Source organism: Triticum urartu, chromosome 7 (assembly GCF_003073215.2).
Source record: "Triticum urartu cultivar G1812 chromosome 7, Tu2.1, whole genome shotgun sequence".
Lineage (NCBI taxonomy): Eukaryota > Viridiplantae > Streptophyta > Magnoliopsida > Poales > Poaceae > Triticum > Triticum urartu.
Window position 1 is genome coordinate 681,791,712 of NC_053028.1, and position 22,310 is coordinate 681,814,021.

Here is a 22,310-nt window from a genome sequence, read left to right on the forward strand (position 1 = left end):
CTGATCCATCTTGAACACCTTCAAGATCATGTCAAGGTATGTGCTCATTTGAAAGTACTATTAAGCGTTTTGATCTATCCTTATAGATCTTGATGCTCAATGCTCAAGTAGCTTAATCCAGGCTTTCCATTGAAAAACACTTTCCAAATAACCCTATATGCTTTCCAGAAATTCTACGTCATTTCCGATCAACAACATATATTCATCAGAAATTCTATAGTGCTCCCACTCACTTCTTTGGAAATACAAATTTCTCATAAACTTTGTATAAACCCAAAATCTTTGATCATCATCAAAGCATACATTCCAATTCCGAGATGCTTACTCCAGTCCTTAGAAGGATTGCTGGAGCTTTGCATACTTATTAGCATCTTTCAGGATTGACAAAAACCTTCCGGTTGTATCATATACAACCTTTCCTCAAGAAAATCGTCGAGGAAACAATGTTTTGACATCCCATCTGCAAGATTTCATAAATAATGCAGTAATCGCTAATATAATTCCAACAGACTCTTAGCATCGCTACGAGTGAGAAAGTCTCATCGTAGTCAACTCCTTGAACTTGTCGGAAAACATCTTAACGACAAGTCGAGCTTTCTTAATGGTGACATTTACCATCATTGTCCGTCTTCCTTTTAAAATCCATCTGTACTCAACAGCCTTACGACCATCAAGTAGTTCTTCCAAAGTCTACATTTTGTTTTATATATGGATCCTCTCTCGGATTATATGGCCTCGAGCCATTTATCGGAATCCAGGCCCACCATCGCTTCTCCATAGCTCGTAGGTTCATTGTTGTCTGGCAACATGACTTCCAAGACAGGACTACGTACCACTCTGAAGTAGTATGCATCCTTGTCATCCTACGAGGTTTGGTAGTGACTTGATCTGAAGTTTCATGATCACTATCATAAGCTTCCACTTCAATTGGTGTAGGTGCCATAGGAACAACTCTTTGTGCCCTGCTATTCACTAGTTGAAGTAACGGTTCAATAACCTTATCAAGTCTCCACCATCCTCCCACTCAATTCTTTCGAGAGAAACTTTTCCTCGAGAAAGGACCCGATTCTAGAAACAATCCCTTATTGCTTTCGGATCTGAGACAGGAGGTATACCCAACTGTTTTGGGTGTCCTATGAAGATGTATTTATCCGCTTTGGGTTCGAGCTTATCTGCCTGAAACCTTTTTCACATAAGCGTCGCAGCCCCAAACTTTCAAGAAATGACAGCTTAGGTTTCTCTAAACCATAGTTCATACGGTGTCATCTCATCGGAATTACGTGGTGCCCTATTTAAAGTGAATGTGGTTGTCTCTAATGCCTAACCCATAAGCTATTGTGGTAATTCGATAAGAGACATCATGGTATGCATCATATCCAATAGGGTGCAGTTATGATGTTCGGACACACCATCACACTATGGTGTTCCAGGCTGTATCAGTTGTGAAACAATTTCCACAATGTCTTAATTTTGTGCCAAACTCGTAATTCAGATATTCATCTCTATGATCATATCATAGATATTTTATCCTCTTGTCACGACGATCTTTCAACTTCACCCTGAAATTACTTGAACCTTTCAATAATTCAGACTCGTGATTCATCAAGTAAATATACTCAACATCTACTCAAATCATCTGTGAAGTAAGAACATAACGATATCCACTACATGCCTCAGCACTCATTGGACTGCACACATCAAAAATGTATTACTTCCAACAAGTTGCTTTCTTGTTCCATTTTACTGAAAACGAGGCTTTCAGTCATCTTGCCCATGTGGTATGATTTGCATGTCTCAAGTGATTCAAAATCAAGCGAGTACAAAACGGTCCATTTGCATGGAGTTTCTTCATGCATATATACCAATAGACATGGTTCGCATGTCCCAAACTTTTCAAAAATGAGTGAACCCAAAGATCCATCAACATGGAGCTTCTTCATGCGTTTTATACCGATATGACTTACGTGGCAGTGCCACAAGTAGGTGGTACTATCATTACTATCTTCTGGCATGAACATGTGTATCACTACGATCGAGATTCAATAAACCATTCTTTTTAGGTGTAAGACCATTGAAGGTATTATTCAAATAAACAGAGTAACCATTATTCTCCTTAAATGAATAACCGTATTGCGATAGACATAATCCAATCATGTCTATGCTCAACGCAAACACCAATCTCGATGGTAGAGGGAGCGTGCGATGCTTGATCATATCAACATTGAGAACACTTCCAACACATATCGTCAGCTCACCTTTAGCTAGTCTCCGTTTATTCCGTAGCTTTTATTTCGAGTTACTAACACTTAGAAACCGAACCGGTATCTAATACCCTGGTGCTACTAGGAGTACTAGTAAAGTACACATCAACACAATGTATATCAATATACTTCTATCGACCTTGCCAGCCTTCTAATCTACCAAATATCTAGGGTAATACTGCTCTAGTGGCTGTTCCCCTTATTACAGAAGCACTTAGTCTCGGGTTTGGATTCAACCTCGGGTTTCTTCACTAGAGCGGCAGCTGAATTGCCGTTTCGTGAAGTATCCCTTTGTTCCCTTGCCCTTCTTGAAACTAGTGGTTTCACCAACCATCAACAATTGATGCTCCTTCTTGATTTCTACTTTCGCGGTGTCAAACATCGCGAATATCTCAAGGATCATCATATATGTCCCTGATATATCATAGTTCATCACGAAGCTCTAGCAGCTTGGTGGTAATGACTTTGGAGAACCATCACTATTTCATCTGGAAGATCAACTCACACTCGATTCAAGCGATTGTTGTACTCAGACAATCTGAGCACAAGCACAACAATTGAGCTTTTCTCCTTAGTTTGCAGGCTAAGAAGATCGTCGGAGGTCTTATACCTCTTGACGTGGGCACGAGCCTGAAATCCCAATTTCAGCCCTCGAAACATCTCATATGTTTCGCGACGTTTCAAAACATCTTTGGTGCCTCAATTCTAAACCGTTTAACTGAACTATCATGTAGTTATCAAAACGTGTATGTCAGATGTTCGTAACATCCACAGACAACGTTCGAGGTTTAGCACACTGAGCGGTGCATTAAGGACATAAGCCTTCTAAGAAGCAATGAGGACAATCCTCAGTTTACGGACCTAGTCCGCATAATTGCTACTATCAACTTTCAACTAATTTTTCTCTAGGAACATATCTAAACAGTAGAACTGAAACACGAGCTACGACATAATTTGCAAAATCCTTTTTGACTATGTTCAGAATAATTAAGTTCATCTTATGAACTCCCACTCAGATAGACATCCCTCTAGTCATCTAAGTGATTACATGATCCGAGTCAACTAGGCCGTGTCCGATCTGTGCGTGAGACGGACTAGTCAACGTCGGTGAACATCTTCATGTTGATCGTATCTTCTATACGACTCATGCTCGACCTTTTGGTCTTCTGTGTTCCGAGGCCATGTCTGTACATGCTAGGCTCGTCAAGTTAACCCTAAGTGTTTTTGCATGTGTAAAACTGTCTTACACCCGTTGTATGTGAACGTAAGGATCTATCACACCCGATTAACACGTGGTGCTTCAAAACGACGAACTGTAGCAACGGTGCACAGTTAGGGGAGAACACTTCTTGAAATTTTAATGAGGGATCATCTTATTTACTACCGTCGTTCTAAGCAAATAAGATGTATAAACATGATAAACATCATATGCAATCAAATAATAGTGACATGATATGGCCAATATCATATAGCTCCTTTGATCTCCATCTTGGGGCTCCATGATCATCTTGTCACCGGTATGACACCATGATCTCCATCATCATGATCTCCATCATCGTGTCTTCTTGAAGTTGTCTCGTCATCGACATGCAAGTCGTGATTCCCTTGACAAGAACATGATCAATCTCATACATCACATATATCATTCATCACATCCTTTTGGCCATATCACATCACATAGCATACCCTGCAAAAACAAGTTAGACGTCCTCTAATTGTTGTTTGCATGTTTTACGTGGCTGCTATGGGTTTCTAGCAAGAACGTTTCTTACCTACGCAAAACCACAACGTGATATGCCAATTGCTATTTACCCTTCATAAGGACCCTTTTCATCGAATCCGATCCGACTAAAGTAGGAGAGACAGACACCCGCTAGCCACCTTATGCAACTAGTGCATGTCAGTCGGTGGAACCTGTCTCACGTAAGAGTACGTGTAAGGTCGGTCCGGGCCGCTTCATCCCACGATGCCGCCGAATCAAGATAAGACTAGTAACGGCATGCATATTGAACAAAATCAACGCCCGCAACTACTTTGTGTTCTACTCGTGCATAGAATCTACGCAATAAACCTGGCTCTGATAGCACTGTTGGGGAACGTAGCATAAATTCAAAATTTTCCTACGTGTCACCAAGATCTATCTATGGAGAGACTAGCAACGAGGGGAAGGAGAGTTCATCTACATACCCTTGTAGATCGCTAAGCGGAAGCGTTCAAGTGAACGGGGTTGATGGAGTCGTACTCGTCGTGATTCAAATCACCGATGACCAAGTGCCGAATGCACGGCACCTCCGCGTTCAACACACGTACGGAACGGAGACGTCTCCCACGCCTTGATCCAGCAAGGAGGAGGGAGAGGTTGATGGAGATCCAGCAGCACGACGGCATGGTGGAAGTAGCGGGATTCCAACAGGGCTTCGCTAAGCGCTGCGGGAGGAGGAAGATGTGTCACGGGAGGGAGAGGGAGGTGCCAGGCCTTAGGTATGTTTGCTCCTCCTTTTCCCCACTATATATAGGGCCAAGGGAGAGGGGGAGGCGCAGCCCTTGCCCCTTCCTCCAAGGAAGGGTGCGGCCAAGGGGGGGGAGGAGTCCATCCTCTCCAAGGCACCTCGGAGGTGCCTTCCCCCTTTACTCCCCTTTTTCTCTTCTCTTGGCGCATGGGCCTCTTGGGGCTGGTGCCCTTGGCCCATATAGGCCAAGGCACATCCCCTACAGCCCATGTGGCCCCACCCGGTGGACCCCCGGGACCCTTCCGGTGGTCCCGGTACAATACCGGTGACCCCGAAACTTGTCCCGATGGCCGAAATAGCACTTCCTATATATAATTCTTTACCTCCGGACCATTCCGGAACTCCTCGTGACGTCCGGGATCTCATCCGGGACTCTGAACAACATTCGGGTTACCGCATACTAATATCTCTACAACCCTAGCGTCACCGAACCTTAAGTGTGTAGACCCTACGGGTTCGGGAGAAATGCAGACATGACCGAGACGACTCTCCGGTCAATAACCAACAGCGGGATCTGGATACCCATGTTGGATCCCACATGTTCCACGATGATCTCATCGTATGAACCACGATGTCAAGGACTTAATCAATCCCGTATTCAATTCCCTTTGTCTATCGGTATGTTACTTGCCCGAGATTCGATCGTCGGAATCTCAGATGAGTTATGAGATCAGAAACTCAGATGACCGCATTTAGGGACTGCCTGATGCTTTGTGAATTGGTGGATCTTGGCTTCTCGGGGATGCCATTCACATATGATAATGGGCAAGTTGGAAACAGCAATGTGCGAGTGCGGTTGGACCGTGTATGTGCGGACGAGCAGTGGCGTGACCTTTTCCCAGTGTCGAGAGTGGTCCACCTTGCGTCTTCATGCTCAGACCATTGCCCGATCGTCCTCGAGATGGTCCCATCCGATGCAAATCATAGGCGATGAGGGGCGGCACGATATGAAATTATGTGGGAAAGGGATCCCAACCTGCAAGACGTTATTGGACGTGCATGGGAGAGGAACCGACCGGCTGGAAACTTGGGATCGGTTTCAAATTCGTTGAAAGAACTGATGATAAACCTTCGGCAATGGAGCAGCAAAAATTTTGGGCATGTCCTGCGTGATATTGAGAGGCTCCGGTTGGAACTTGGAAGCTTACAAGAAGATAATGCCGATCGTTGTTTGATTCGGCAGAAGATGCATGAACTTGATGAGCTTCTATACAGAGAAGAGATGTTGTGGCTGCAACATTCGCGGATAACTTGGTTAAAAGAAGGAGAAAGGAACACAGAATACTTGCATCGAAGGGCTGTTTGGCGAGCTAGACGAAATCATATACTTCGGCTACGTCGACTTGATGGCACTTGGTGTAATGCTCCTTCTGAGATGGAGTTAATGACGAGATCATATTTTCAGGAGGTGTACAGTAAAGACCCGACTTTAATCCCAAATGTTGTGCTAGAGTGTATTGAGGAGAAAGTTACTGCAGAGATGAATGATGTTTTATGTGCTCCGTTCACTGAGAAGGAGATTTCAAACGCTCTCTTTCAGATTGGCCCCATTAAGGCCCCAGGTACCGATGGTTTTCCTGCTCGTTTTTTTCAACGTAATTGGGCGGTGGTGAAAGGAGAAATTATTGCAGCAGTATTGGAGTTTTTTGCTTCTGGGGTTATGCCAGACGGAGCTAATGACACAACTATTGTGTTGATTCCAAAAGTCCAATTTCCAAAGGAGCTCAAGGATTTTAGACCGATAAGCTTGTGTAATGTGATCTACAAAATAGTCTCTAAATGCATGGTAAACCGACTACGCCCCATTTTGTCGGAGCTCATCTCGGAAAATCAGAGCGCGTTTATTCCAGGGAGACTTATTACTGATAATTCTATTATAGCTTTCGAGTGTATTGATCATATTCAGTCTGTTAGTGGCAGTTCACCGGCATGTTGTGCGTATAAATTGGATCTTTCTAAGGCATATGACCAGGTGGACTGGGTATTCTTGGAGAAGGCCCTACGCAAGTGGGGTTTTTCTCAGGTGTGGATTTCTTGGATCATGGCGTGTGTTTCCTCTGTGAAGTATTCGGTGAAATTGAATGGGAATTTATTGGAGTCTTTCATACCCTATCGTGGCCTCAGACAAGGTGATCCCTTGTCCCCATTTTTATTTCTCTTTGTTGCTGATGCCCTATCTTGTTTGGTCAACAAAGCTATTACGGAGGAGGGGCTGGAGGGTGTTAAAATTTGTCGTCGTGCACCGACGATATCTCACTTATTATTTGCGGATGATTCACTATTGTTTTTTCGAGCCTCGGAACAGCAAGCAACAATTGTGAAAGGTTTGTTGAGCACTTATGTGCTGGCTATGGGACAACTTATAAACCCGTCAATGTGTTCCATCCGTTTCTCTAGTAACTGCACTGAGGTGGTATCTGGGGAAGTAAGGAGTATTTTGGAGATTACAAGTGAAGCGTTTGAACCCAAATATTTGGGTTTGCCGGTACCTGAGGGGAGAATGCATAAAGGGAGGTTTGAAACCACCCAGGAAAGATTGAGGAAGAGACTAGTGGACTGGAGCGAGCAATTCATGTCTTCAGGTAACAAAGAGATTTTAATCAAATCTGTAGCCCAGGCTATTCCCACATATATTATGAGCGTGTTTCACTTACCTGCTTCGGTATGTGACGATCTTACAAGGATGATGAGGCAGTACTGGTGGGGAGTTGAGAGTGGCAAGAGAAAAATGGCATGGCTGAGCTGGGATAAGCTGAGACTCCCTAAAAACAAGGGGGGTATGGGATTCAGGGATATGTGTGCTTTTAATCAAGCGTTATTGGCAAAACAAGCATGGCGATTGATTGATTCCCCTGACAGTTTATGTGCTCGTCTATTGAAGGCAAAATATTTTCCACACGGCAGTATTTTGGATACAGTTTTCACTGGAAATTCATCGGCCGTATGGAAAGGAATAGCTCATGGTTTGGATCTTGTTAAGAAAGGAATAATATGGAGGATTGGTGATGGTGCATCGGTTAGAACGTGGAGAGATCCTTGGATTCCTCGACGATACGATTTTCGACCAATTACTCCTAAAAGGAACTGCCGGTTTAACCGTGTCTCTGATTTCTTAGATAATAATGGTGCTTGGATCAGAGACCGTGTCGAGGAGCATTTTTGGCCGATGGATGTTGCTGAGATTCTTAAGATACGCACGTCTCCTAGGAACCGGCAGGACTTCATCGGCTGATTTCTCGAGCCGCATGGGAATTTTACAGTCAAAAGTGCCTACAGGTTGGCGACGGAAACACATGATGAGATGCATTCAGGGGGCGCATGCAGTACTAGACCGGACGGTGACAGATCGATTTGGAATTCGATTTGGAAATCTAACGTTCCACTAAAGATGCGTATTATGGCATGGAAGACGGCGACGGGTGCATTGGCAACTAATCTAGGCAAAGTGCATCATCGTATTCATATACAGAGATCATGTCCTATTTGTGGAGCGGAGATTGAAAGCAGTTTTCATGCATTGATTTCATGCATGCACGCCCGACGTGTTTGGAAGGGCTTACGTGCAATCTGGCCCTTGCCTGATGACTCACTACTAGTGGACTCCGGTAAGGACTGAGTACTGCAGCTACTTTCAAAATGTTCGGACAAGACCAGGGACTTGGTAATTATGACGATCTGGCGTATTTGGCAACTCCGAAATGATATAACACACGGAAAGAATGAGACCCCAGTGGAGGTAACTGTGGATTATCTTGACAGTTATTATAAGTCACTGAATTTGGTAAGGAACTATAGCATGGAGGAAATCGTCAAAGGGAAGATGCCGTTGTATGAGGACAGTCGACCAAAGTGTGTAAAAATTACAGAATCCCCCACGCCTTGGCCTCCTCCGCCTATGGGTTGGGTTGCGTTGTCGGTAGACGGTTCATTCTCGTGCCAGGATGGACGCGCTTCGATTGGCATGGTGCTTCACAGGGAGAATGGATCTACAATTTTTGCGACATACAAATACATTTTCCACTGTAATGATGCCCTGGAAGCGGAAATTCATGCTATTATGCAGGGTATGGCACTGGCCATTCAACATTCGGACTGCCCAGTGATTGTTCAATCAGACTCTTCAAATGCTCTGGCCATTCTCTCGAGCGACAATTTTTCCAGGTCGGCCTATGATCATCTAGCTGCTGAGATTAAAGCTCATTTGGTAGTTAGGAAGTTTGTTCCTCTAAAAGTTAGCAGATATCAAAACAGGGTAGCACATCAATTGGCACACTATAGTCGTACTGAAGCTTGTACTGCGGTATGGTTGAACTCGATTCCTCCGTGGTGTGAGGAATTGGTGTCTCGTGATTGTAACCCTCTCATTATGGAATAAAACATCCTTTCTCCCCGCAAAAAAAAATACGAATGAGATGGAGGGTAGAGTAGACGCGAATGGTTTTCTTTCTTTTGAAGAAAGAAATGCGATCTTGGTGCCGTGGCCATGCATGGCGACTCTCTTTCCGGAGGCTCCCCTCCGTGGACGACCTCTTGGTCGTGGTGCAGGGGTTGACGGATCTCACGCTTGCGGGCGTGTATAGCTATAGGTTTAGAACACTATAACGTTTAGGTTTTTGGTCGTTCAACGCCTTGACCTCCGACGGTGGCGCAAAATAAAGAAGCTCCAAATCTTTCTTCGACGAGGCGATGCATCTTATTGTTGATGATAGATTTGGAAACTATTTTGTTCATGGAGGGATGGCTTGGACACGAGAGCATTCTTATGGTGGACTTGTATCATCGGCTCCGCATTTGCGAGGATGCTTGCTTCAGCGTTGGTGCGGAGTTTGGGAGCTAGTCTAGGAGCCATCGCAAATTTGATCTACATCGACGGAATATGGAAGGCGGTGGAGTGTGTGTTGGGTTCATGGTTTGCAACTAACATGTACGGTTTCTTCATTCGACATTTTAGTTGAGCGGGCTGCAAGATCTTGAGTTCGATGGCGTTTCCTGGGTATTTCCCCGGCGAGATTCTTTCAATGGGAATGGCTTCAAGCCACTTTTGATGTCCAAAAACCTACATCAGCGATGGAGCCACCGCGTGTAGCTCGGGTGACGAGGTGGTCCGTCATATTTTTCTTTGGTGGCTAATACAATGGTGCCGAAGGAAGGTGACGGGTGTTAGTGTCAAGCTCCGAGGATTCTTTGGTCTTAATTATATTTCTACTTCTTGGCTGGTGGTTCTTTGCATAAAGACTAGTCTTCTTGGCTGATGGGTATTGACTTTTACTATATAAATGAGAGACATACTAGCATGAAAAAAAATGAACAACGCTAAATACATTAACTTGCGACCGTTAGTATGTCACAACCTAGACTCTGAAGAGTTTAGCCAGGCAGATCCTTGTGTTGGAGTGGGCAAGATAGATGTTAGGGTGTTTTAGACATTCTGTTATCTTTTCAGTTTTGTTATGTCGGTCTTTACGTGATTTGCACTCTAATTTTTATGATATGAATGAGACACGTTTTATCATGAAAAGAAAAAGATGTTAGGGTGTTTATTTGGAGGAAAGTCCATCCTTTCTTCTTTATTAGCGTAATTTTTATGAGGGATATTAACACAATATTTACCTATTAATAAAGTATCGATTGCTTCTGTCCGTTCACCGTCAGCAATTTTATAGAATAGCCAGTCGCTCGTGCCGTCCCCCGCGGGCGGCCCGGGCGAAACCCTAGCCGCCAGAGAACTCCCCCTCCCCGATCTCCCACTCCCCTCGCCGCCGCCAGCAAGCGCCGCCGGGCAAAGCCCGTGTGGCTTCGGCGGCGGCGGGGCCTTTCATTTTTTCCTCTCGCGAGGCCTGGGCGCTGCGGGGGCCGCTCGGCTGAGGAGAGGCGTGGGGGCGCGGCGTGCTGGCATCGATGGACGCAGCGAGCTTGCGCCGGTGGTGGCGGCGGGCGCGTGGCCAGGTGCGCGCAGTGGACGGGGCGGGCGTGGTGCGGTCAGCCCAGCGTGTCCAGTCGCGGCTAGGTAGGGGCTTGCGCGGTGCGGCCAAGCTCGGCCTGGCGCGAGCTAGCGCGGCGCGAGGGCGGCAGGCACGGGCGACGCGTGCGCGCGCGCATGTGGCGCTGGCGGTCGTTCCCGGCGCGGATCTGCTGGATGCCTGGGCGTGCTTGCGCGACTGCCCAGATCTGGTGGTGCCCTTCGGCGCTGTGCTCGGTGGGGAGGAGGCCCGATCTGGGCCAGTATGGCTGCCTCTTGGTGGCTGGTCGCGGCGTCGGCTGGCCGGTGGTGGCGGTAGCGGGGGGTCGGCGGAAGATGGGTGGGCTCTTCCTCCAAGCATGGTACACACTCGGCTCCTTGGAGCTGTGGCGCCGTCCTACGTGGATGGAGCTAGAGGAGACTCGGGCAGATCATTCCAGTACAGTTAGTCCTGTTCTTGCGTGCGGCTGTGCGAGCCACTCAGCTTTGGCTCGATTCTGCCAAGTTCCAGCGCGCGGCGGTGCGGGCCGGCAAGTTCTTGTTTTCCCTCGGCCTTTCCGTTGCGCTGCGGTGCGGGGTCTCGCCTAGTTCTGCGCATGAAGGTTGGAGGACGGCCAGATCTGGCTGGGTTCGCCCAGGTCCTGCGTGCGGCGGTGCAGCCCGGTCAAGTTGGTGTGTGCGCGCCTTGTTCCTGCGAGCGGCGGCGACCAATCTGTGTTTGGTAGTGTGTGCCCGGTTTCGTTCTAACCTGAGGCGTTGGGTGGCCTCGAACCCAAGATTGAGGATGGAAGGCCTGGCTTCGGATGAAAATCCTGCATCGATTTTTTCGGTTGCCGACGGTAATGGCGTCCGCGGACGTCGTCTTCCTCCCTGGAGGTGCTGTTGTGGAGCCTGTTTTGCTCTTCGTACCTCAAGGTGTGAGATCTCCGGATGAAAATCTAAGATGTGGCAGATCGGGTGATGACGGTGTCCTCAACATCGTTTTCCTCTTTGGAGGCATCACCTTGGAGATCCCGTCGATGGTTTCCGATGGTGTACTAAATTGTTGGCGGAGCTCGGATTTGTGGTGGTGCCGACAGTGTCTTTTTCTTTCGTTTCTTTTTATGCTGCGTTTTGCGGTGCTTTCCTCCTTTGGGGGTGTTCTTGTAATACCTCTTTCTATCAATGAATTTGGCAGTTCTCCTGCCAACGTTCAATTCGATTTAGTATTCAACCCACAGTCCCAAATTTTCATCCTTAATGTTCGTTTGCATCCTTCCGTTTCATTTGCTTTCGTCTGTCTAGCAAAATTCTTGTACGCATGTTGTCTCGTGTGGCTGACGCATTTGCCTCTTCGGTCTCAGCCCCCCGGTCCATCCCCTACGTCGTTTGTCAGGGTCAACCAGATGATTTAGATGGTGTTTGTGTAGAAAGGAGAAAATTCTGGTCAATAGATAGTCCCACATCATTTTCTTGTACACAATCCCACCTGTTCAAATATGTTTGCGAGTTCTCGAAGGAGTTAGTCAAAAAAGAAATTAATGGGAGAGACCCTTGGACTAATTAAACAGCATGCATATGTGAGACCTGCAACAGAACAGTGTCCATAATTAATTCGAGTGGGGTAGACCTGGCGATCTCCACCGGACGAGGAGAGAGGGCCTCGAAGCCACGAGGCTTGAAGAGAGGGAGACAACGAGAGGCGGTCGAGGCCAGTGATCCAGTCGTTTCTTTCCACCGATCCCCGTCCACACACATACATACAACAATGGTGTCTGAAATAGCTGCCTAAATGCTAGATGATGCAGCTGCGCTATTCGGTGGAGTCAAGCGCACGCATGCAAGCCATCCGATGCTGACGCAATTGCGCTACACGACAAACTGTTAGAAAAATGGCCTCCTTCCCCCTCGTGATGTACCTGGCATCGTGAGGTGCTGGGTTGTCCCTAAAGATTAACCGTATGCATATGCTGATGTCATCTCACTTTATTCCGTCTTATTTTTTTCAAAAAGCTATAACTTTTGAACCAAGCATCAACGAAGATCCGTTTTCACCATTAGGTTTCTCGCGACGAGATCTTCAAAATTAGATCCCCATATGAATAGGTTTCAATGATTTTTTTAAATCCACTTTGGTTCTAGTTGAGGCAACTTTATTGCTAAACAGAAGCAACTTTATTGCTAAACAGAAGCAACTTTCTTGCACCATGTGTACTAGTGAATTTATCTAGCAAGTATATAGTAGAAAACATAGAAACCATGCCGGACAAATTTTCATCATATGTAGGCAACTGAACATCATCCGTAAGTAACTTTGGTATTAGATGGAGGCAACTTTCGGTACCAAAGGAGGCAACTTGTGTTATGAAGGTGCATTCATACGCTGTGCTATTATCGCCTGTCCATATTTTGTAAAAGGAGACAAAACATTTCTCCCGGTTGTCTACTTATGAAGTTGCCTATTACCAAAAATCCAGGGGGGTCTTGTCCAGATGCATGGCATTTTAGTTTGAATCAGTGCGTTAATTTTTGCAGTCAATAGATTCGCAATTATGTGAATTATGGGGGACAAAGCAATCGCTTGGATTTGCTAGAAGAGTTTCTCTAGTTGTAATGCAGTTGCTTGGTTTGGTATGAGGACAAAGTTGTCGCTTAGATTTGCTAGAAGAGTTGCATCGTGTCATAATGCAGTTGCTTGGTTTGGTTAGGACAGCTGCTTGGTTTTTCTTGAAAAGTATTGCACGGTGTTTTGGGTAATGTAGTCGCTTGGATTTGCTAGGACAGTCGCTTGGTTTTGTATGGACAGTTGCTTGGTTTTGTATAGACAGTTGCTTGGTTTTGGGTAATGTAGTCGCTTAAATAGGCAACTAATTTTGCAAAGTAGCAATGATAGGCAACTATTTTACCAATAGCAAGCAACTGGGCATCAATGGTAGACAATTTTATAGTACTTGTAGGAAACTGAGCATCAACCATAGGAAACTGACATTCAACGATAGAATACTAAGCAACCATGAATAGGCAAGTTGAAATAACGTTAGCAAAATTCATAGGTACGCATAATACAGTGAAGTTGCTTGTATGTAGTACTAAAGGTGCCCCATGTTTTGTCTGATTTTCTCATTTTTACACAAACCAACATCATAGAAGTCCTACTAAGCCAAAAAAAAGAAGTTGCTTTCCTATAGCACTAAAGTTGCCTTCATTACACCCAAAATTGCTCATCCAAAAAATATCGACGAAACCTATCCATATGGGATCTAGATTTGAAGAACTCGTCGTGAGAAACCCACCGATGAAAACGGTTTTGAATTCTGGCGCTCGAATCAAAAGTTAAGGCTTTTTAAAAAAATTGAAACCTCAAATTAATGCACATGTGACAAGGCCTTAGCTGTTTTATTTGGCAACCTAGAATCACGTGGGCTCAGTGGAGCTGGTGTGTGGGGGGGGGGGGGGCTCTTTTTTTTATAGAAGGGACATGGGGGACTGACTGCACTCTTTAGGACGTCCTACCATTTATGGTACAGGCGCCCGATCGCACCAACGGACGGCCAGGTACTGGCTAGCCACGTCCAAAAAGCTTCAACGGGGGATTTTGCAAGGTTAGCGAAGGGCAAGATGAGCTAGCTACAGCAACGTCGGCTGCTACAAATGGGAGGTTGTAGAAAAGGTGGTCGGCGACAAGCCAGCTGCTGTGACGGGGGATGCAGCAGCGGTGACCGGCAGTGGTCGACAATGTCAGCGAGCCGGCTGCAGCGACGTGGCACATGGGGATTGATGAGTAACGATAAGTGTGTGAGGTGGATAACTATGAGAAGGGGGAAACGGCGTTCACTCAATTAACGGCTACACGAAGACGGTTGCGAACAAGCTTTTCTTTCTTTTTCCTTCCCACATCCGAATGACGTCTAGCATTGGCCTTATGGATATCATGCATGGCGTGGTGTCATTGTAATTAAAATGTGATTACAGTTTATGCATAATAATATATTGGTAGTGCACTTGGGATTAGCACACACTTAGCATATTGAATTACTCCCAGCCTAATATTAATAAATAACAGACATAGTAAGTAATAGCATTAAGTGTAATGATTTGTGCGGAACCTAGAACCAAAATGTTGATGCACATATAACCCTCACTAAATTTGAATGCACGTCAATTTTTATTACCGTTGCAACTATGCACTGGCCTATTTGCTACCGTTGTATTTTGATCAATTCCATATACTACCTCTGTCCAGGATTAGAAGGCTCGTGAGCCAATTCTCTAGAGCCAACACATGGTGCAAATTTTGACAGAAATTTTATTCCGTTGCAACGCACAAGCCATATTCATAGTTTTTATCTATGAAGATAACTAGCTAAGATGGTATTCAATCAAATCAAAACCAATAAAGAATGTGTCTACAAGAAAGCTCGAGAAGGTTCCGGGCAAGGGCCGGCCCGAGAATCGAGATGCCCTTGTTCTTGTTCTAAGAGCAACTTTAACTGACCGACACAAACAAACGTTGTTTTTGTCTGCTTTTTATCTGTTTGGGTCGGCCGAGTGGATGCGTGCGTGTGTCCGTTTTTTTGGTTTGGGTCAGCTGGTGCACCAAACAGCATTAGTCCACGTGGCCTTAAAAAGAAGTAAATAGGCATAAATTTAAAACTTGCAAATAAACTAAATATAATTATACATCAAAACAGTCGGTCAATCTCGGGCCAAAGTTCACTTCAACAGAATTCAGCATTAATAAAAATACTTTAAAAAGGCGCCTCTCAGTCGCCTAGCCCGCAGCCCTCGTTGTTGGAGCCGGTGAGGCCGAAGAAGGGCTGCCGCGTCGGAGCCCACAGGAAGGCCCACTAGTACGCTGCCCGTGCCACCTCCTCCATCGTCTGCTACATCGGTTGCTCTCCTGTGTGGCACACGCGCTACTCCTCCTCGCACTCTCCTTGCTCCTCCGCCTCGCGTACCCAGCGTTGCTAGCGCTCCTCCTCCTTGCACTGCAGCTGCATGAGGCGCCCCCCTAGGCCCGCTCCTCTGCCAGCGTGCACGCCATCCACTTCTGGAGATAGGTCGCCTCATGTTCCTCCGTCGCGCTCCCACCGCTCCTCCTCCTCGCCTGCCCAGCACTGTCGGCGCTCCTCCTCGCGCTCTAGCCGCATGAGGCGCTCCCCCTTGGCATGCTCCTCCGCTAGAGCGCACGCCTTCCAGTGCTGGAGGTAGGCCACCTCCTGCTCCTCCGTCGCACCAATCCAAATGGCGGGGGCACTGATCCACTCCCGAACGACACCCTCCCATTGGTACCTCCCGGGGGCGGCGTGGGCTCGGGCTTGGGTTCGGGGAGAAGCGGAGGTGGCAGGGGATAGACGCAATCCCCCGCCGCCGACAGCAACAACGCCTCCTCATGCCTGGCCAGTGCGCGTCCCCCTCGCACGGTGAACTTTTGAGGGCGCGCTAGAGCGCCTCCTCTAGTGCGGCGTAACAGGCCGGCCTCCGTCTTCTCGTCCTCTTGCGCCACTATTGAGGAGGGGGGGGGGGGGGGGGGGGGGGGGGGGGGGGGGGGGGGGGGGGGGGGGGGGGGTGAAGTTGGCGCCGAGCTGGATGGCGCCACGACGACGGACGTCGTACTCGGTGGCAAACCAGACTTCCTAGTTGGGGAAGTCTAGCGCGTACACCGGGTCATGTCGTTGCTCAGGCATCAGGAGGGTGCGGTGCGTGCGTACCTCCTCCACATGCGCGCAGTGACTGTGGCACTGCCAGCACCGTGGTGTGGTGGGGGTCGAGGTGCCATCCATGGGGGAGGTTTACATTGGGTCATGGCAGCGGGATGCGGTACTCCAAGTGGTACCGTGCGTGCTGCACTGGGATGTACAGCCGGTCCCGTGGCCGGTGAGCCCTCCCCGCCGCTGGCACCACCGTACCGTCCATCTTGTCGGCGTGCAACAAGCTGCTCTCCTCCTGCTTGCCCTTGGCCTTCCCCTTGCCGAAGAAGCCACAACCATGGCTAGGGCTATGGTTTTCTAACGCCGGCGAGGTGCGAGTGTGCCTAGATGTGGACGGGAGTGGCAAGTGGACGAGACCGGGCCCCGCACGCTTGCCATTAAAAATAAGTGTGGACTCGGGTCGCTTCCACTGGCCGCACGAAGCGTTCGTCTCGTGTCTGTGTGGAAGCAAATCAGGTGCACATATGGGCTGAGCATGCGTCCAGGCAGACAATGAGGGGACCAATTTTAAGTTTGCATCAGCACGTTGGGAAGGCGTTTTTCTTCCGTTTCAACCTAAATGGACACGCGCACACGAAATGCATCGGCGCGTCGGTGTTGCTCTAATGCAGGGGTGACATTGTCCTCCTCTCGGCTCTCCCATTCCTCGTCAGCACGTACATGGCATGGTCCATGGCATCCTCCACTCCACTGCAAGGTGACCGGATATTTCAGCATAGGTACGTCCGTCTGGAGTAGCTTGTGAAGGTCAACCACGAACGACTCCGCCTAGTGCCGCTCCGTTAAGTCCTTCACACAAGCATACGAGATTGGGATGTTCACTATACTGGTGTATTGTGAGCTTTTGATCGCGTCGAGCTAAGCATTACAGACTTTGGGTCCGAAACAGGGTCAGATGTGTTTCGCAAACACCGTCCATGAAGGAGCCGTTGTGAAATGTTGTACCTCCTGTACCATAGAACTGCAGACCTGCCAAATGGTAGGAGCTCGTCCTACCTTTCCGACTTTCCGTGCATCTTTTGACCCGTCAAAGGTTGGATGGAACTTGGGGCGACATGATTGTCATCAATGCTATCTTGCTTGAGGTAAGGTCCTGAAAGATTGCTCACTGTCGATGTGCTAGCCCCATCTTGGGCTCGACACTGCTTGGCCATAGATGGTATGCGGAGATATGTCTTAAGTTCAGTACTAGTGTGTCATGGGCACGAGAAAGGTTTGGTTATGGGATAAGCCTAATTTTTTCTTCTTTATTGATTCTATGATATCACGTACTATCTGAGCATACCATTATATATAGGGTTGGCTGATGCAGACCTGATCTTAACTTTCCAACCAACACAAATAATCTTTATCTACCAAAATAAGTAGCTAAACTGACATTCAAGTAAACTAAAGATAGGCTTAGTTGTCAGATGATTTGACCCCCTCCTTGTACCAACGCCCATATGCTGGCCCCACAAGATATATCAGTTGTGGATTTGTGATCCAAACTCCAAATGGGTGCTCACACACCAACTTTTTAGTTCACCGAATTCGTGTATACTCAGATTATCCATTTACATGAATTGGATTATGCAACTAGCAAACTTGGTATAATTACAGTTTTTCTTGTGTTAATTCAGTTTACCAATGCCATAGATGTGGATGGCGCCAGAGAAGCAATATTCCGAATTCTTCGTAACAAGGGAGAAGAAAGGGTCATCTATTTTCATGGTTGGAGTGGACTTGGGGCATCTACCGTTCTTAGATCCATAGCAGAAGTTATCCCTTCTAAGAGAACCACTCCGGAACTATGCTTTGATAAAATAATTCATATAGATTGCTCGGAGTGGAAAGGTAGGAGGGCGTTGCAGAGGGCAATTGCAGAGGAGCTACACCTTGACAGCTCAGTAATGGATATACTGGATAAGCAGGATGGAGATGATGATTTTAATGGAGTTGATGAAATTTCAAGGGATGAAATAACAGCTGTGTCAGGAGAGATCTATCACATTCTGAAGGACAGTAGATTTATTCTTATTTTCCATTCCGGGATTGATGATGAGATCGATCTATATCCCCTTGGTATTCCTTCATTTGGCAAGTTCACAAAGAACATAATGATATGGACATACAAAAGGAGGATATTGACCATAACAGAATACGAACAACATAAACTAATACAAAAACTGAGGTACACCCATCTTTTGGCTTATGATAGAGAAAATTATTTAACAAGTGGACAGTTGTATGCACTATTGTGTAAAGAGGCTGCCTTCATAGCTGCTCGCTATCAATGCTTGTGGGGAGTCAATCCAATGAAGGTTGCTGACTGTTATGTTTACACACTATTCCTGCAACGTAGTTTTCACAACAAGACCAATTCTGATTGGGTTGGTGTTGCTTCCAATTGTTGGATATGTGATGGGATACTGCAGAAAGACATAACATTGGAGATACGTGACGTGTTGCACCGAGAGATAAGCTGGGAGTGTGATGATAATGTGCTCGCAAAGTTCAAGGAAGATTTCAAGCTTCCTTTCCTGATTGTTAAAGAAGATGGTGTGTATGAAGAAGGACAATACCGTTGGATTTCAACCAGGTCAAGTGATAGGGAAATACATGCTATGAAATCTTTACCTGAAGAGACATCGTCATTCTTCTTGGAATTTGTAATGTCCGATAAGCCAGTAGCATTACCAGATGGTTTGTTTGAACATTCCAACAACCTTGGTGTGCTATCCCTCTGTTGTTGTGCCTTCAATTTTGCATCACCTCCTTTCTTGAAATGCCATGGCCTACGATTCCTTGGGCTGGACAATTGTACAGATGACAAAACAGGTGAAGGAAAGGATTATGCCGGGTGGGTTTCTCTGCATAGCTTGTGGGTGTTGGACCTACGCTACACTGTGTGGAATGAAATCTTATCACAGGAAAAGTTGGATCTAATGGATAACCTCGTGGAGCTTAGCATGGAGGGAGTCTGGTGTTGGCAGTACATAAGTTGCTTACAAGGCCGGCTACCGAATCTTCAAAGGCTCAGGATAATCAAGCCTACACGTGGACCCGATATTTCAACAGATCCAAGCAACTCCTTCATGGACAAAGCAAAGCTAGAAATACTTGACCTGTCTGGCAACAGTGAGATGAACATTGTACCAAACAGCCTATCTAAGGCAAGTAGGCTCCAAGTGCTTATTCTGGATGGTTGCAATGAGCTTAAAGATGTTGTTGTCCCTGATGGGCTACCTCGCTTGCTGAAGTCCTTCAGCTTTGATGGATATGGGTCTGCTTCCTGCCGGGCACCAACTGTTGAGCTACCTTCGAAACAAGAACGTCCATCTACCCCAACAACAAAGGAGGGTGCCAGTATCTCTAAGATTTCCCTCGAAGGTTGCTCACAATTGGAGAATTTGTTTGTTCGTGGATTGGCCAATCTCGTTGAGCTTGACCTCTCCGGAGCTGCAATCAAGACACTTAATTTCAATACTATGGTGTTAGAAGTACCAATGTTGAAGCGATTATTTCTGCTAGGATGTGAGCACCTTCGGGCAATAATTTGGAGCAGCCTTACTGATAGCTTCAAGTTGGAATTGTTATGCATTGATACGCGAGCTGAAACTGGCCGTTCTCGGCCATGCATTGACCGGAACAATTCCTTTCAGTTGGAGGTGCACGCCATTGTTGTGGATGCAAGGCTTGCTCGGTCAGTGTGGCAACTATTATGTAATCATTATGCAGCTGCTGAGAATGTTTATCTTAATATCCATGTCACCTCTGCTGTGTATAGTGAGCTGAGTCAATCCAAAGTGAAAGAAAAGGAGAAGAAGATTGACATGTATGGAGATCAAGTTAGCCTGCTGCAGCTTGTTCAAGCAGACCGGTACAGTGATGTCCAAAGCATGGTTGGTGATGCCCCTGCTGCAGCCTTTCCTAAGCCTCCGGCTAACAACCTGGATCGGCATATCGAGATTACTAAAGGGAGCCACGTCTTGGACAGTGGACTGGGATATGTGATGACAAGGTTTGCTGATTCCCTGCATGTCCATGATGTCTCAACAAGTGCTAGTTTGCCTACGGTATTATGGAGGTTGCTCAGGCAGTGCCGCGTGGAGAGGTGCCCCAAGTTGGGTGAAGCCTTCCCCTCGGAAACATTTGAATTTCTGAAGCTGGAGACCTTCTGGGCGTCCGATCTCCTAACAACCCGCTGGATATGCAGTAAAGGTTACCGCGACTTCAATGATGGTTCGTTCGGAAAGCTGCAGCATCTACGGTTGCGCTCTTGCCCCAGCCTCCAGTTCGTGCTCCCTGTGTGGTTCCGCTCCTTCCCAAGTTTGGAGACCCTCCACATCATCCACTGCGGAGACCTCAGGCATATATTCGTGCTAGACAAACGGTGGTGCCCAGGGGAAACATCCATCCAAGTTGTAGCATTCCCAAGGCTGACAACCATCCACCTGCACGACCTGCCAGTGTTGCAGCAGATCTGCGAGGTGAAGATGGTGGCACCAAAGCTCAATACCATCAAGATCAGAGGATGCTGGGGCCTGCGCCGGCTGCCGGTGGTGGGTGCCCGCAGCGGAGACATGAAGAAGCCGACCGTCGAGATCGAGAAAGACGTCTGGGGCGCTCTGGACTGGGACGAGGAGGTGGCCCCTGGCCACTTTGAGGCACCGCTGCACTCACGCTACTACAAGAAGAAACTACCCAGGGTCTCCGTCCTCAGGTACTCTCTCTGACATGTAACAAATCCATTTTTGTAAACTGCCAATACATACTCAATGTCAGTTTTGCTACTCACCCTTTTTTTTCTGCACTCTGCCACTTACATTGTGTAGGTGATCCTTGCGCTGTGCTGCACTGATGTGGTTCTTCCATCCTTAATGGGAGACCAGATGGACGCTCGCTCCTGCAGGTCCTGCTGTCTGCTGCATGTTTGGTTTATTGTGTGCTTCCCGGGTTGCTTGAAAGAGATTTGCTGGTGGTGTCGGTCATCGGTCGATCGGCTCCTACTGCTACTGTGTGTTGTTGTGTCAGGTGTGAGCTTGTGGTGGCGCTCACCTTTGTGGCTTTCAAATAAGAAGCAGCATGGTTCTTGGCTGCTTGCACTGACGTGTGTGCGCGCGGAAGTATGGCTTGCGATTGAGGATGCCTGCTTACTGCCTCTTGGCTGCATGAGTATGAACTTGGAGTGATTGACTAAGTAGCAGCCCTGTGTCCCTGCGTGCATCTACGGGGCTGCCTGGTGTGGTTTGCGAGTGTGTTAATCTGAACACAGAAGCAGCTGGTTCAGTGCATTGGCTTGCGTTGGACCTGCTATTATCCGTGTGCCTGTTATGCTTGTGGAATAAACAGATTGTGATACTAGGAGAACGGATTTCAGTTTGTGCTTCTATTATGCTTGGTATCGATGAATTGTATATTGTCGTATGTATGCTGTGTCATTTTGTGATATACTTTACAATTAAAACAATTTCTGAAGAAATCTCACTAAATTTCTTAACTTTTTTTGAAATGAAAAGATAGATCATTTTAGACACGTCTGGCACCCCAGAAGTCCTTGTCGAAAATCTGTGCATTCCTGGCGTTCCACAAGGTGACAGCGCATGCGGCAAAAAGTATATGCCAGAGCCTTCCATGTAGGTTTCGCGCTTGCTCAGAGCAGAGGAAGTCTTGGGTTATTTCTGATGTTTCTTAACTGACCGGGTGCCATTTTTCGTAGTTTGTATGACTCTGACTGATTTTTATTCTGGCTCATAGCTTATGGCCATCATTTGGTTATTTGTGCTCTCAATTTGTTGGGCTGTGTGTTCATGGATTTACTACTAGATTCACATGTACAGACCAATTACCAGATGGGAGAAAAATCAGAGTATTGTGTGACTACTCTTTCTGTGTGGAGATACCCTGC

At 46.9% G+C, this 22,310-nt stretch overlaps 1 protein-coding gene across 1 annotated transcript in view; it reads left to right on the forward strand.

Moving 5' to 3' along the window:
- Positions 1-21,858, forward strand: part of LOC125525257 — a 94,924-nt gene extending 73,066 nt beyond the window's left edge. Inside the window, exons 4-5 of the mRNA XM_048690258.1 lie at positions 18,043-21,125; positions 21,238-21,858. Coding sequence (XP_048546215.1) covers positions 18,043-21,125; positions 21,238-21,241 — 3,087 coding nt within the window. The 3' untranslated portion in view covers positions 21,242-21,858. The remainder of the gene's footprint in view (positions 1-18,042; positions 21,126-21,237) is intronic.
- Positions 21,859-22,310: the final 452 nt, after the last annotated feature.